Consider the following 12,044-nt stretch of genomic DNA (forward strand, 5'->3'; position numbering starts at 1 on the left):
CACAGTTATGTCTTACTTTGTATAGAAGGAATGTATTGCCTGAAACTGAACCTGCCTCTGAATGCTACCAACTGTTCTTTCACATAGTTATGAGGCTGTTTGTCTATTTTCTGCCAATAAGTTGACCTTTAAGACCTTGGTGGACGTACACCAAATTGTAATAGATTGTTAACATGAGCCCACTCTACACAAAGTTTTATCAGTATTATCTCAAAACTTTTTGATCTATCATGTTTACAGACCGAATGGCATAATCTCATTCCATTCATAGTAGTACACAGGAAACATATCAAATGATTAAGCTGAGAAAACGTACCATTTTAAGAATATTAGAAAGATTTCAAATTATTTAAATCTGCCTGTCTAATATACAAAGTTATACATGGTCTGGTGCCTCCACCAATGAGTGATTTTATTAAACAAAAGTCTAGCAGTGTTGCCGGGTCTCGACTGACTCGAGCCACTGTTAGATATACTGTCCTATGCGTCCACTCTCCTTGTCATTGTTTGTTCTAGTATAATGTGATCACTGGTTTTGTCCTTGTCACATGACCTGTAAATAGTGTCTCTGTATGTTTTTACTAACTTGTGTTTAACACCAACCTGCCAGAGGGTCTGCAGATGGAAATTAGCCCAAGGCTATAATGTGGCATATTTAAATTTGTTAAAATGTTCATTAATATGTATTGCCCCTCTTTCTAAAAAATAAATAAATAAAATAAAAGAATTCTAAAATATTATCTGACTGAAAGATCATTAGCCCATTTTATGAATTTTGTGGCAGCCACATGTCTGAATAAAGTTAGGACCAAGAATTGTCCAATTCCTTTCTGATATGGGATTCTAACTGCTTAACAGTTCTGGGTCACCTATGTTATATGTTTGGTGTCATGATGCTCCCAATATTATGATGAGACTCTTCTGCTATGAAGCCATGCTTTTGAAATAGATGCAGTAATCAGTTTAACATGGTCTTGTTGAAATACACAAGACAAAACAAAGTGTGGATAGGAGCACATGCTTCTCTGAAACCTGTACATACCTTTGGCGCTTTTAGACAAATGCAAGCCGCCCATTCGAAAAGCTGTATTGAACTGGCAGCTTATAAGCAGAGATGCAGGCTTTTGAAATAAGAGCTGATAGCGAGCCGCAAGTTTGTTAAAAGCTTTGCTCTGTAATCCGAAGAGCACAGATTCCATCTAAGTGTCGATTTGTCTGACCACAGAACAATTTTCCAGTTTGCTGCAGTCTATTTTAACTAACTAAGCTTTATCCGAGAGAACACAGCGTTGTTCCTGGATCATGTTCAAATATGGCTTCATCTTCATAGCTTTACGTCTCTGTTCGTGGCCAGTTACTTCAGATTTTTGGAACGTTTCCTGATTCCATGCAGTGATTTCCAATACAGAATCACGTCTGTTTTTAATGCAGTGCTGCCTGAAGACCTAAAAGATCTCAAACATCCACCACTGATTTCAGAAGACAGAGATTTCTCCAGCTTCTCAGAATCTTTTGATGACATTATGTTCTGTAGATCAGCGGTCCCCAACCTTTTTTGCGCCACGGACCGGTTTATGTCCAACAATATTTTCACGAAAAAAAAGAAGATTTATTCATAACACACGTGAAAAGACCCAGGAAAACCGAGTTAACGATAAAAACGATAACAAAATAACGCTAGAAACCGATAAAAACCCTGAAAACCATACATTTCACACCTGAGCCTCAACTCTTGCGGCCCGGTACCAAACGACTCACGGACTCCGAGGCCCAGTGGTTGGGGACTGCTGCTGTAGATGATGAGATACTCAGTCTTTGTATATTTACATTGCTTTTTTTTTTTTTTTTAATACCACTAACTTTTCCAGCTGTTTCTTTCCCTGCCTTCCAACCTGCATGAGATGTGTTGCTGGCCATCAAATTCAAAATGAGTTTTTTATGTTCTACTGTGTATAAGTTAATTAAATTTTTCACAGTGTCCCAACTTTTTGGTGGTAAAAAAGGGTTAGAGATTTCTGATTTTAGGCAATGGATGGCTTCTCTACATTTTTAGAGAACGTTGAGTTCCTGCATCATGCGCCACACCACAATGGGTCCAAATTTAGAAGCAGCATTATGGAAATGGAAATATCATTCAGCAAGCATGAGCAGAAAGAGAGGCAAGGACATAAAGACTCAAACCCCAGTGAAAATGTACAAAGTGTGCAAAAATTGAGCAGATCATTGCTTTTAACATGTCTTTTCTGGTTCGTACCTGTGCATACTGTGGAACCTGTAGGCATTTATGAGGCTTAGACTATAATCCACTTATTCAACAGTAGAATGTTTCTCTGGAAACCAAAGCTTTATGCCTATTGCGTGCAATGATTAAAAATGTTAAACCCCAGCGAACGAACATCTCGGACACGTCGGAAAAGACAATAAAAAAAGTCAACATGTCGAGTGAGTCGTCTCTTTGTACAGATTATCCCTGGATTTTGAAGCTAAGTACAGAGCTGTGTGCTGTTCTGTAAGCCCTGTCACCCTGGGGAGCTCATTACTGGCACTCCAGGCAGGGATTTGAAGCCTGTCAGCCCATACCCTACTGTAATTAATTCTACTCCTTTTGGCTCTTTTTTATCCTCCATTAATTTGTGTATTTAATTAATGTCTGCTTGCTTTTACGGCACAGAGAGTGAGAGACAGAGAAAGGGGTAGAGAAAGGAATGGAAAGAGAAAATGAGATACAAAGTTACAGACCTTTTTTTTATATGGAAATCCTCTCAATTATCTGAGTAAAGAAGCAGAGACACTCATTTTTGCTTAGTCAAGATCTGGTGGCTCTTTGCTTATTTGCTCTATAATTAGCTGTCTTAACTCAACATAACACTACTATACTACTATATATGACAAGTGATTAGTAACATATGACCTGTGAATTTTGGAGACACAGAAGCTGGTTGTCTAGAAAAGTATAGTGCCCAAGGCACATGATGTGCTTTGAAACTAAAACTAAAAGGCACTGCTTTATTTCTGTCTAATATTCTGCATAACATTATATTTTTGACAGCACATTTATGGCATCTGGGTCTAGCAAGGCAGCTGCAATTTCTTTGTCACCAATTCACAGAATTGATCAAACACCTTGGCACAATCACTCTTGCTGTTTCTGGGTTAAAGTCCATAAAGTTTCTCTCAAAGGAGATGCCAGTTTCCAAGAGACTCTTTAAGCCCAATCACACAGGCCTAGAGACTGGTTGGCAACTGCCTCGCTACCACCAGTTGCAAGGCAAAATTAAGTATTGCCTGAACAGATGTAGTGGTTGCTGATGGTTGCTATGAAATTAATTGCTAATTGAGTCATGCACCGATCAGTGACACTCCCCATATTCACCACGAGTTGCTAGGGGGGAAAAACTGCATTCCTCCAACTGGTTTGCAAGTGGTTTTGGAGGTTGTGTGCTGTCGCTGAATGAGATTGGTAACACAAAGATCTAGGCCTGACTGACTGAGAACTTAGCTTTGCCATGCACCATTTTAGCATTAGCCATCTTCTCCCAACTTTTTGCACACATGCTGTCAGGCCTGTCAGTTTTCTTCAAGACAAGAATCTTACCATTCTTGGAAGACTGAGCAGTTTATCAAAATGAGCTTAAGTTTCAGATGTCAAAGAGACGTAAAACAGCAAAAGGCAGAAAAATCAAAAAACTTTACCTTTACCACCAAAGTAACTTTCCAGGAAGTTATACTTATAAAGTCTGTGCCGTCCGTTCCAAAATTGCAGTATTCTCCAGTACATTTATGTTGAGGAATTTTTGAGTTCTATATGCCTCTCCTTTAAAGTCTCTAGTTAAAATCCTCAGTCCAGATAGTCTTTTATTTGGTGGGGACTACACTTGATTACCAAGACGGGCATGTCACTGCAGACTATGGTCTTTTCACAGATGGCTGCTAAAACTCACTCATCAACTGATGACAAAATTAATTTCATACTGACCCAAGTGGACCCCAGTAAATTTGCAGTTGTGGAAACTATAAAAGCCTTCCTGGTCATCTACACTGGTGATTTGCTCTATGCACGTGATCAAGAACCTCCAGCCTCCATCTTTAAGAAAATGGACAGTATAATGAGAGCAGTTCAACAATGAGAACAGGGACTGGTACATATCATCGACCCTTTTTCATGCTACCTGAGCCTCCCTTCTAGTTTCTCTTGGTCTTGCAATGTATAGCCAGAAACTACCCAGAATCTCTCCTGCATCCCCACCACCTTCAACTGCACACTTTCTCAGCCATTGTTTTTTTTTCCACAAACAGAGCACTGATAACACCTGAAACATGACGGCCTGTCTCCCATGCTTCAGATAAGGAGTTTCCTGACTGTGGTGCCGTTTGTTGGTGATGGTGGTGGGGGTGAGGGGGTTGTTTGCGCAGCCAGCAGCAAGTCAATTCTCACGAATGTCGTGTACAAATATTTACATTTTATTTAGAGTCTCTTCCGTAAAAGTATGCAGTCACAAAAAAGGTTTTCAACTCAACACTGGCTGTGTCACTAGCACATTATACAGTATGCAGCACTGGGACGAAAGCTAGAGAAGCTTTGATAGACAGTGTCATTACAACAGTGGTCTCAACATTGTACATGGTTATTTGTGTGGAGCTCTACTTATTTTTGGCAAGCTTTATAAAAAACACAGAAAGAAAAAAAAAACAGATTTTGCATAACAAAGATGAGAGAGTTCAGAACTAAGAGGTGCGAGTTTGGTTACTATATGGAGGTACAGGCTCAAGGTAATCGTTAATCAAGACATAAATCCTTGATGGACCAATGGACACTCAGTCAGTGTTCTTGATTGTTTAGTTTACTGTGACCCATATTTCAGCCAGTCAGTTTAAGGTCCGCATTACGCAGGACACAGTGAATCATGCCCCATCTCCACTGTCCCCCTTCCATCTCTCTACTTTGTGCTTTTAGGGCTAAACATGCTTCACTTTTCTCCCCATAATTTCGCCAGTGCTCTTCTCCTCAACTTTACTTTATCCTGAAATAAAATTAGCATCTAAACCCCACTTGCAGAACCACACACTTCATCATGATACTACCGTTTAGTAGAACAAAAGCACTCTCCCAAAGCACAATGCAATGCAGCTCATTAAATTTATTCTGTTTTGAGTCATTCTGGAGCAAAGTTACAAAGTTTGCTCTCACAAACCTAGCAGTTATTTAAGGTGAACCAATTATACTATTCCCTTTTTTTTCTTTGAAAGTGGTCGTTACTAACAATGAACACGGCCAAGGTTTCAGATAATGAGGTCAGCATATGTAGAAGGAATCCCTGTGTGTCAAAAGCTCAGGCGTCATGCTACTCTAAATACTCTTTCAGACATTTTATTTTTACTTTTGGTGCTTTTTTAATGTCATATGCTCACATCTCAGGCTATGAGGATAGAAGCTCCACCTATCTGCTGTTCATGCTTTCTTTATGAGGGGCAGCCAATCAGAGGAAAGTTGGCTTAAAGAGGTGAACAGAGAGCAAAAGTAGCTTGTTTCAGACAGAGGAGGAACTGAGGGGCTGCAGAAAGGCCATGTATGAACTCACGAAATGCTACTTGAAATTAAATGAGGTCCACTCTGAAACAGAGATTTTCAGATGCAAGTCACATGCATCCTGTCAAAGTTCCTTTAAAAGAGAGTCTCATAACTTAACAATTCATTTGAAATGCCTCCAGGCACTTATTTGGGTGAGATAGAGGCAAAAGACCTGCTGTGGTGATCCATAAGATTTGAGTGGATTATCTAAATTAACTTAGATTTCAATGATCTGCAGGGAATAAACACTACACTACCCACTTGATTTAAAAAATGATTCTGTCTGATTCTGTCCGAAAATAATGTTTTAAACAGCCCGCCACAGTTTGACTTCTACTACCATCTTGTCTGCTGCACAATTTTTGCACAGATTTTAATTCAGGACTCTTTGAGAGACCTTTCTCTCCCACAGGCGGGCACGATGCATTCACACTCCTCACACAAACTGGACTGTGGCGGGTTAAGCATGCTCAAATTGCCTAACGGGAGTGCATTCTAAGTCAAACATGGACTGTGGATGTCCATGTCTGACATTCTGAGTTTTGGAAAGGTTGGGACAAGTTGAGTGAACTAGAACAAAGTGAGTATGGCTCAGGTCGAGGGTGATTTATCAATTGATGTTTAGAAGGTCAAGTTTGTTACAATAAATTTAATCAGAAAACAATATAACATTTTTTAGGAGGCCAAAACTCAAAAGATGATTTAAAACTGACACAAGGGTTTTAAATTTTGCTGAAACTAAATTATCAGTTTAAATCTAATAAATCCATTGATTCATGTTCTACAAAAACACTGCGCGTTTCAGTGTAAAACTGAGTGTAGAATCTTCAGTCTCAGATCTTCGAAAATAGAGGACACCAAAATATTTGGATCACTGAAATTTGAAGGACTGCAGTGAGGGAGAAGCTGAAGACAGACCAAAGGTGATGCTTCTTCTTCTTAATGTATAAATAAATAGAACAGATCTGACACGTGAGGATACGAGGATACAATATCTAAAAATGTCTTTTCTTAATAAAAATGTCTGTCTTGGCATTCAATCCACAGATCTTAACCAAATGGTTGCTTAAAAAACTGCTGTGCCATAATAAGACTACAAAAATACATAACTGTGCAAGACTGAAGCTATTAAAAGAGTCTCTGTGAATACTGCAAGCTCCATAGAGCACTGTATTGTTTGCTGGGGACATGGGGCCTGTCTGGTGATGTTGCCCTGGGCACGAAGAGCTGAAGGCAACGCTGCAGGAACGACAGCAGTAGTGGCATTCAGAGTGAGCAAACAGCTGATATGCAGCATTTCAAACGTTGCAATTTCAAAAAAAAAAAATTGCTCCTGAAGAGCAAGGTGTGCTGGTGTGGGGCAATGCTTGGGTTCAGATGGCATAGTCATCCTGAGCAGAGGGGCTGAAGGCGGAGCTCCGCAGGACATCCAAGCAGTTGACCAGGATGAGCGTGCCGGTCAGGTGCTTCCAGCGTTTGGTGATGGGGTTCTTCATCTTGTCCAGGCCCATGTGAAGCTCTTGGATCACATCCCTGTAGCTATCGCCAATCTGAGCTGCCCACGTGACCAGGAAGTCGTATGCCGGCTTCCACATGGCCTGCAGACAAGGAGAGAAACAAACGTGTCATGATCTCCTGTGACACTGACATGTCGGAAAACTGTCACCGGCTGACAGAATGATACAGATGCACTCGGTCCACTTGTGATTTTGACAGAAGGGAAAAGTGAAACATTTGTATTTCTCAAGATGTGTCACTGTTCCTTTAAAACACAATAATCAGGTCAGGAATCACCTACACCTTCAGCTGCTTAGGTCAGCTGATTTCATCCTCTGAGAAACATGAATGTCTTAATGTTACAGATTCAAACAGACAAGCAAATAACTGAATGTTCAGTCCTAAAACATAATAAAGCTGATCAGGCTTGTACAGAATGGATTTGTTGTTTTTGCCAGTTGCAACTGAAGTTGTTGTTGTGTGAAATCTTTTTTTGGGATGTTAGGACACGCATACCTCGCTGTCCACCACCCCGTTCTTGTCACGGTGTGGTGCCTCGTAAGCATCCATTTGTTGGCGCGAAATCTTGACGAGCCTCTCGGCCATCTCCCTCCAGCGGCCGGCTACCTCCACGGCAGTGGTGAGCAGGACAAAGTCCATCACCAGTCGGGCTACAAGACCCTGACAGTCCATCTTCAACAGGGCCTGCAGAGAAAGGAGAGGGAGAAGATTTCAGATGTGGGTTCTAAATAAATTATTCACCTTTGAGTGATGGAGGTCGATTCAGAATCAATTCCTGATTCTGAAGAATTCTGGTTTGGAATCAGTGTTTCATTTCATTTCATTTCAATTCAATTCAATTTTATTTATATAGTGCCAAATCACAACAACAGTTGCCTTAAGGCGCTTTATATTGTAAGGTAGACCCTACAATAATACACACAACATGAACATACATACAGTGTGTTCACAAAAAGTCTGTTTAAGGTGCAAAGTGACCAGACGCCAGACAGAAGTCACCCTTTACAAAGATACAATTAATAAATAAATGCACATCTAGAGGTTTCAGTTTTTTCCACAGCTGGCCTCTCTAAACCACTGCAAATCTCAGCTTTGTGCAATTTTTACGAACTTCGTGTTGGATGTAGAAGTAAGAACCCTGTGTTGCTTCAGTAGCATATTTATGACATGAGGAATGCAGCAGCTCAACACTGATACACACAGGATCCAATATGAGATCCAGTACACAACAATGTCTGATGTCCAAAGTGTCCCAACATTTTCTTACAAAATTCCCCAGTCTGGTCAAAAATGTCTCTGGTGTTTTACCACGTTCATGATGTAGTTGGGTCTAAATGAACAGTAATTATCTGACTTTCTTCTAACCAAAAATAGGACAACTGAGGACAGAGAGAATACAAACTAGGAAAGAAAAATGCATGATGCTAAAGTGACTCCTGTTTGTTTGAATTTAACTGGTTTGGACAGGAGCCCGGCCCCTCCCATCAGCCCCTGCAACCTCTCTGTCTCTGTCAATTCTGCCCAGATGACTGGTGATTGTGGGAAAACTAAAGACTGCGGAGACTCGCTGTGTTCCTACGGCGGAGAGGACCTGCAGCACGTCAGAGCAGATTTGCAAATCCAAATGAATCTCATGCAAATAAGTGCATTTCCACTAATGTGTGCTGACTTTATGAGTACACTTGTGAAGACAGTGTATTCTAGAGGCTTATATCCATTTATGGAGAAATTTTCATAAAATGAGTTGCAAAGTGTTTTTTCAGCTTTATTTTGATAGATACAGTGAAGAAGGGTCAGGAAAGCAGGGGAAGACATGTGGTAGAAGGCCACGGGTTGGACTCGAACCCGGGCCGCTCTCAGCAGTGTGGCATGTGGTCGCCACATGGGGGGGGGGGGGGGGGGTTTTACACCTGGAGTGCTAATCTTCAAGCAGTGCAAGTTAAGAACTAAGTCTGAATCCTGCCCTTTACAGAAGCTAGAGGGCCCAACAGCACTGATATTAACTTTAGGCCCAACAGTTTGATGTTGCCGTGCTGGTTCCAGGTTTGTGCCAACAACACTGATCTCTTTTTGATAGAAATGCATGGAAACTGTTTCAGACTATATCACCAAATGAGGAACGAAAACTTTCTATTCTATTCTCACAAAGACAGAAGTGTCAGCACACACTCGGATGCAGCCTTTGACTTGCAGGCTCAACAGAGCGTAGGTGAGTTTAAAGCTCCACTTTGGACCTCAGCTGGATGTGCAGGAATGTGTGGAACGACAGGATATTGGGGGGGGGGGGGGGGGGGGGGGAGACGGGAGACTGGGGGAGGGGGTAAGGAATGCAGATGTCATGCTCCAGCAGCCTCTCTCGCTCTGAGAGAAGACCAGAGGATGAGATAGCGGCAGCTGGGGGCCAATCAGACGGCGTTTTGCTGTTCTGCTGTTCTGCTGATCTGTCGCCACATTACATCAAAGACAGAGAAGCAAACTGAGTCGATCAGACACTTCTGGACAAAATCTGCAGCTAAAGTTTGATTTGGACTTTGAGTGACAGACAGAATCACGCAATGTTTGTTTGGTATTTTTCTGGATATCTTTGTGAATGTTAAGGGGAAGAGGATTTTAGCAATACAAGCACCTGTTTCCTTGCTAGATAACAACAGGAAATTCCTGCCAAAATAAAGGAGAACACTTCCTGTCTCAACACAACTTTAAGTCTCTAACAATATTAGAATTTGTTTACTGAGGCAGAAACTGTTGGACTGACAAAGTCCAGCAAACATTAGGAAAATAAACACATATTTATTGTATTTCGTAGGTTCAGAGTTTTTAATTTTATTAACAAGGCGAGTTTAACTGAGATGTTATTATTTTGCTGTATACTGGTATTTTAATGTTTAACTTTTTAACGTATTTCCAATAAAAGAGAATAAGCATTCCCACTCTGGACAAGGAACTTTATGAAAGCACACAAGAACAGAAAATAAACACATGACACAATAAATATAAAAAGAAGTGAGTGGTCACTAAAAAGATAAAAATGCAACAGCACAAAAACCAAGAACAATGAGCTAACACACCACCCTGTGTCCTGCCGCAGAGCACACAGCCATGCGGTGACCAGGGACCGAGGAATTCCAATGAAGGCTCACAAGTTAGACGAATCTCAGCTTTGAGGTTGCAAGCTTGAAGCAACTACCAGTACAACAGGGTCACCAACAGTCACTTTATTACCAAATATAAGCTACACAGCAATGGCTAATAAGAAAATGACTTTACTTGTGGAGAAAGGGTTAAAGGGGCGCTCACACAGGATGACTTGATGCAGTGACGTGGTGACCACACACCATACAAGTCAGCGACATTTAAGCCCCTTTTCAATTAGAACCTACTCAGATCAACTCGCCACGGTTTTCAGGGTTTTCCATTAGGTCACAGTACCTGGGACGAGGTCGTTTTTAGTACCTGCTCAGCTAGGGTTCCAAGCAATCCAAATAGGTACTAAATTCTGACGTCATCAGACTGCATGGCACTGATTGGCTGGTCAGCAGTGTTGGTCAAATTACTTGAAAAAGTAATCAGTAACTAATTACTGATTACTTCCCCCAAAAAGTAATCCCGTTACTTTACTGATTACTTATTTTCAAAAGTAATTAATTACTTAGTTACTTAGTTACTTTTTAAAAACACGATTTACAACCTGAATAGGTGATAAAGCGATAGATCTTTCAGCCCAATTCTACTTTTTCTACATAATCAATCATACAAAATGTAATCAAATGGAAAAGTCTCTTTTTTTAACTTGTTTTATCAGTTTTAATCTTTTAACTTTATGCATCAAGCAAAAATTTAATTATATGCAACATTCTCTGACTTGAATAAATTAGTTTAACATTTAAACCTATTTTCTGCACATTCCAGCACATAAAATAAAAAAAATTTTGTGTTTACACTCACTCTTTCAAATAGATGCACGTAAAACACAGCAGAAAATAAATAAAGTCAAAGACTCAGCGGTCCTGTTGCTCTATTTTCACCTGTAAAGCAGGACTGCGGTAGGCGGAGGTTTACCCTGGTGCAGGTGTGCCGCGGTCAGTTGAAGAATCCGCGAGTTTCTCTGTGAGTTTCCCATTACGTCGTTGCGCACTTTTTATGGAATCAAACTCAAAGTAAGGTCAGTACTTCCACGCTTTAAACGCTGCACGCTCATACTCTCTCCCACAATCGATATGTGATCCATTGTTGATCTGCACACAGCTGTTGTCACTAACGGCGCACTCGCTTACGTCACTGTCATGAGACATTCTCGCAAAAAAATCACGGTTTTAGTAACGCAGTAACGCAGCGTTCCTACGGGAAAGTAACGGTAATCTAATTACAGTTTTTGCAATAGTAATCCCTTACTTTACTCGTTACTTGAAAAAAGTAATCAGATTACAGTAACACGTTACAAGTAACGCGTTACTGCCCATCTCTGCTGGTCAGTAGTGTCACTCGATGAGTCATGAGAGCGTCTCGTTGACGAAAACCAATTTTGAAACTCGACAAGGGAAATGGCTACAAAAAACAACGCTGTGGTCCCTGAGTCTGACGAAAAGCAACAGACTGAGCAGCAGGTATATATTCGCTTCGATATCCACCTTTGTTGTAGCGTTCATCTTGCACATTTATTGTGTCGCGGGACGCACAGACAAGCATGCAAACAAGGTACTCCTGGGTTGTAATGGAAAACCAGTCGATCCGAGTCGAGTAGGTACTAATGGAAAAGAGGCTTTCGCAACTTCAGGGAATGAAATAACTGCTGTCAGCGCAAAGTGGGCGGCTCCAGAATTAATGTTTTCATAGCTTGAAGTCAAGTAATTGAAGCAACTACCAACAAGAGTAAAGGATACTGCTGATTGACATATGAAAGGTTGGTATATAGATTAGGGGGTTACCTAGGCTGCTTACTGTATGTCTGGATTGTCCC

General features: G+C 40.9%; 1 protein-coding gene across 1 annotated transcript in view; it reads right to left on the reverse strand.

The window, feature by feature from the left end:
* Positions 1–4,440: 4,440 nt before the first annotated feature.
* Positions 4,441–12,044, reverse strand: part of LOC113007639 (SH3 domain-binding protein 4) — a 48,302-nt gene continuing 40,698 nt past the window's right edge. Inside the window, exons 4-5 of the mRNA XM_026144366.2 lie at positions 7,583–7,771; positions 4,441–7,167 (exon numbers count right to left, since the gene is read on the reverse strand). Coding sequence (XP_026000151.2) covers positions 6,943–7,167; positions 7,583–7,771 — 414 coding nt within the window. The 3' untranslated portion in view covers positions 4,441–6,942. The remainder of the gene's footprint in view (positions 7,168–7,582; positions 7,772–12,044) is intronic.

The sequence above is a fragment of the Astatotilapia calliptera genome, chromosome 16 (genome assembly GCF_964374335.1).
Source record: "Astatotilapia calliptera chromosome 16, fAstCal68.1, whole genome shotgun sequence".
NCBI lineage: Eukaryota > Metazoa > Chordata > Actinopteri > Cichliformes > Cichlidae > Astatotilapia > Astatotilapia calliptera.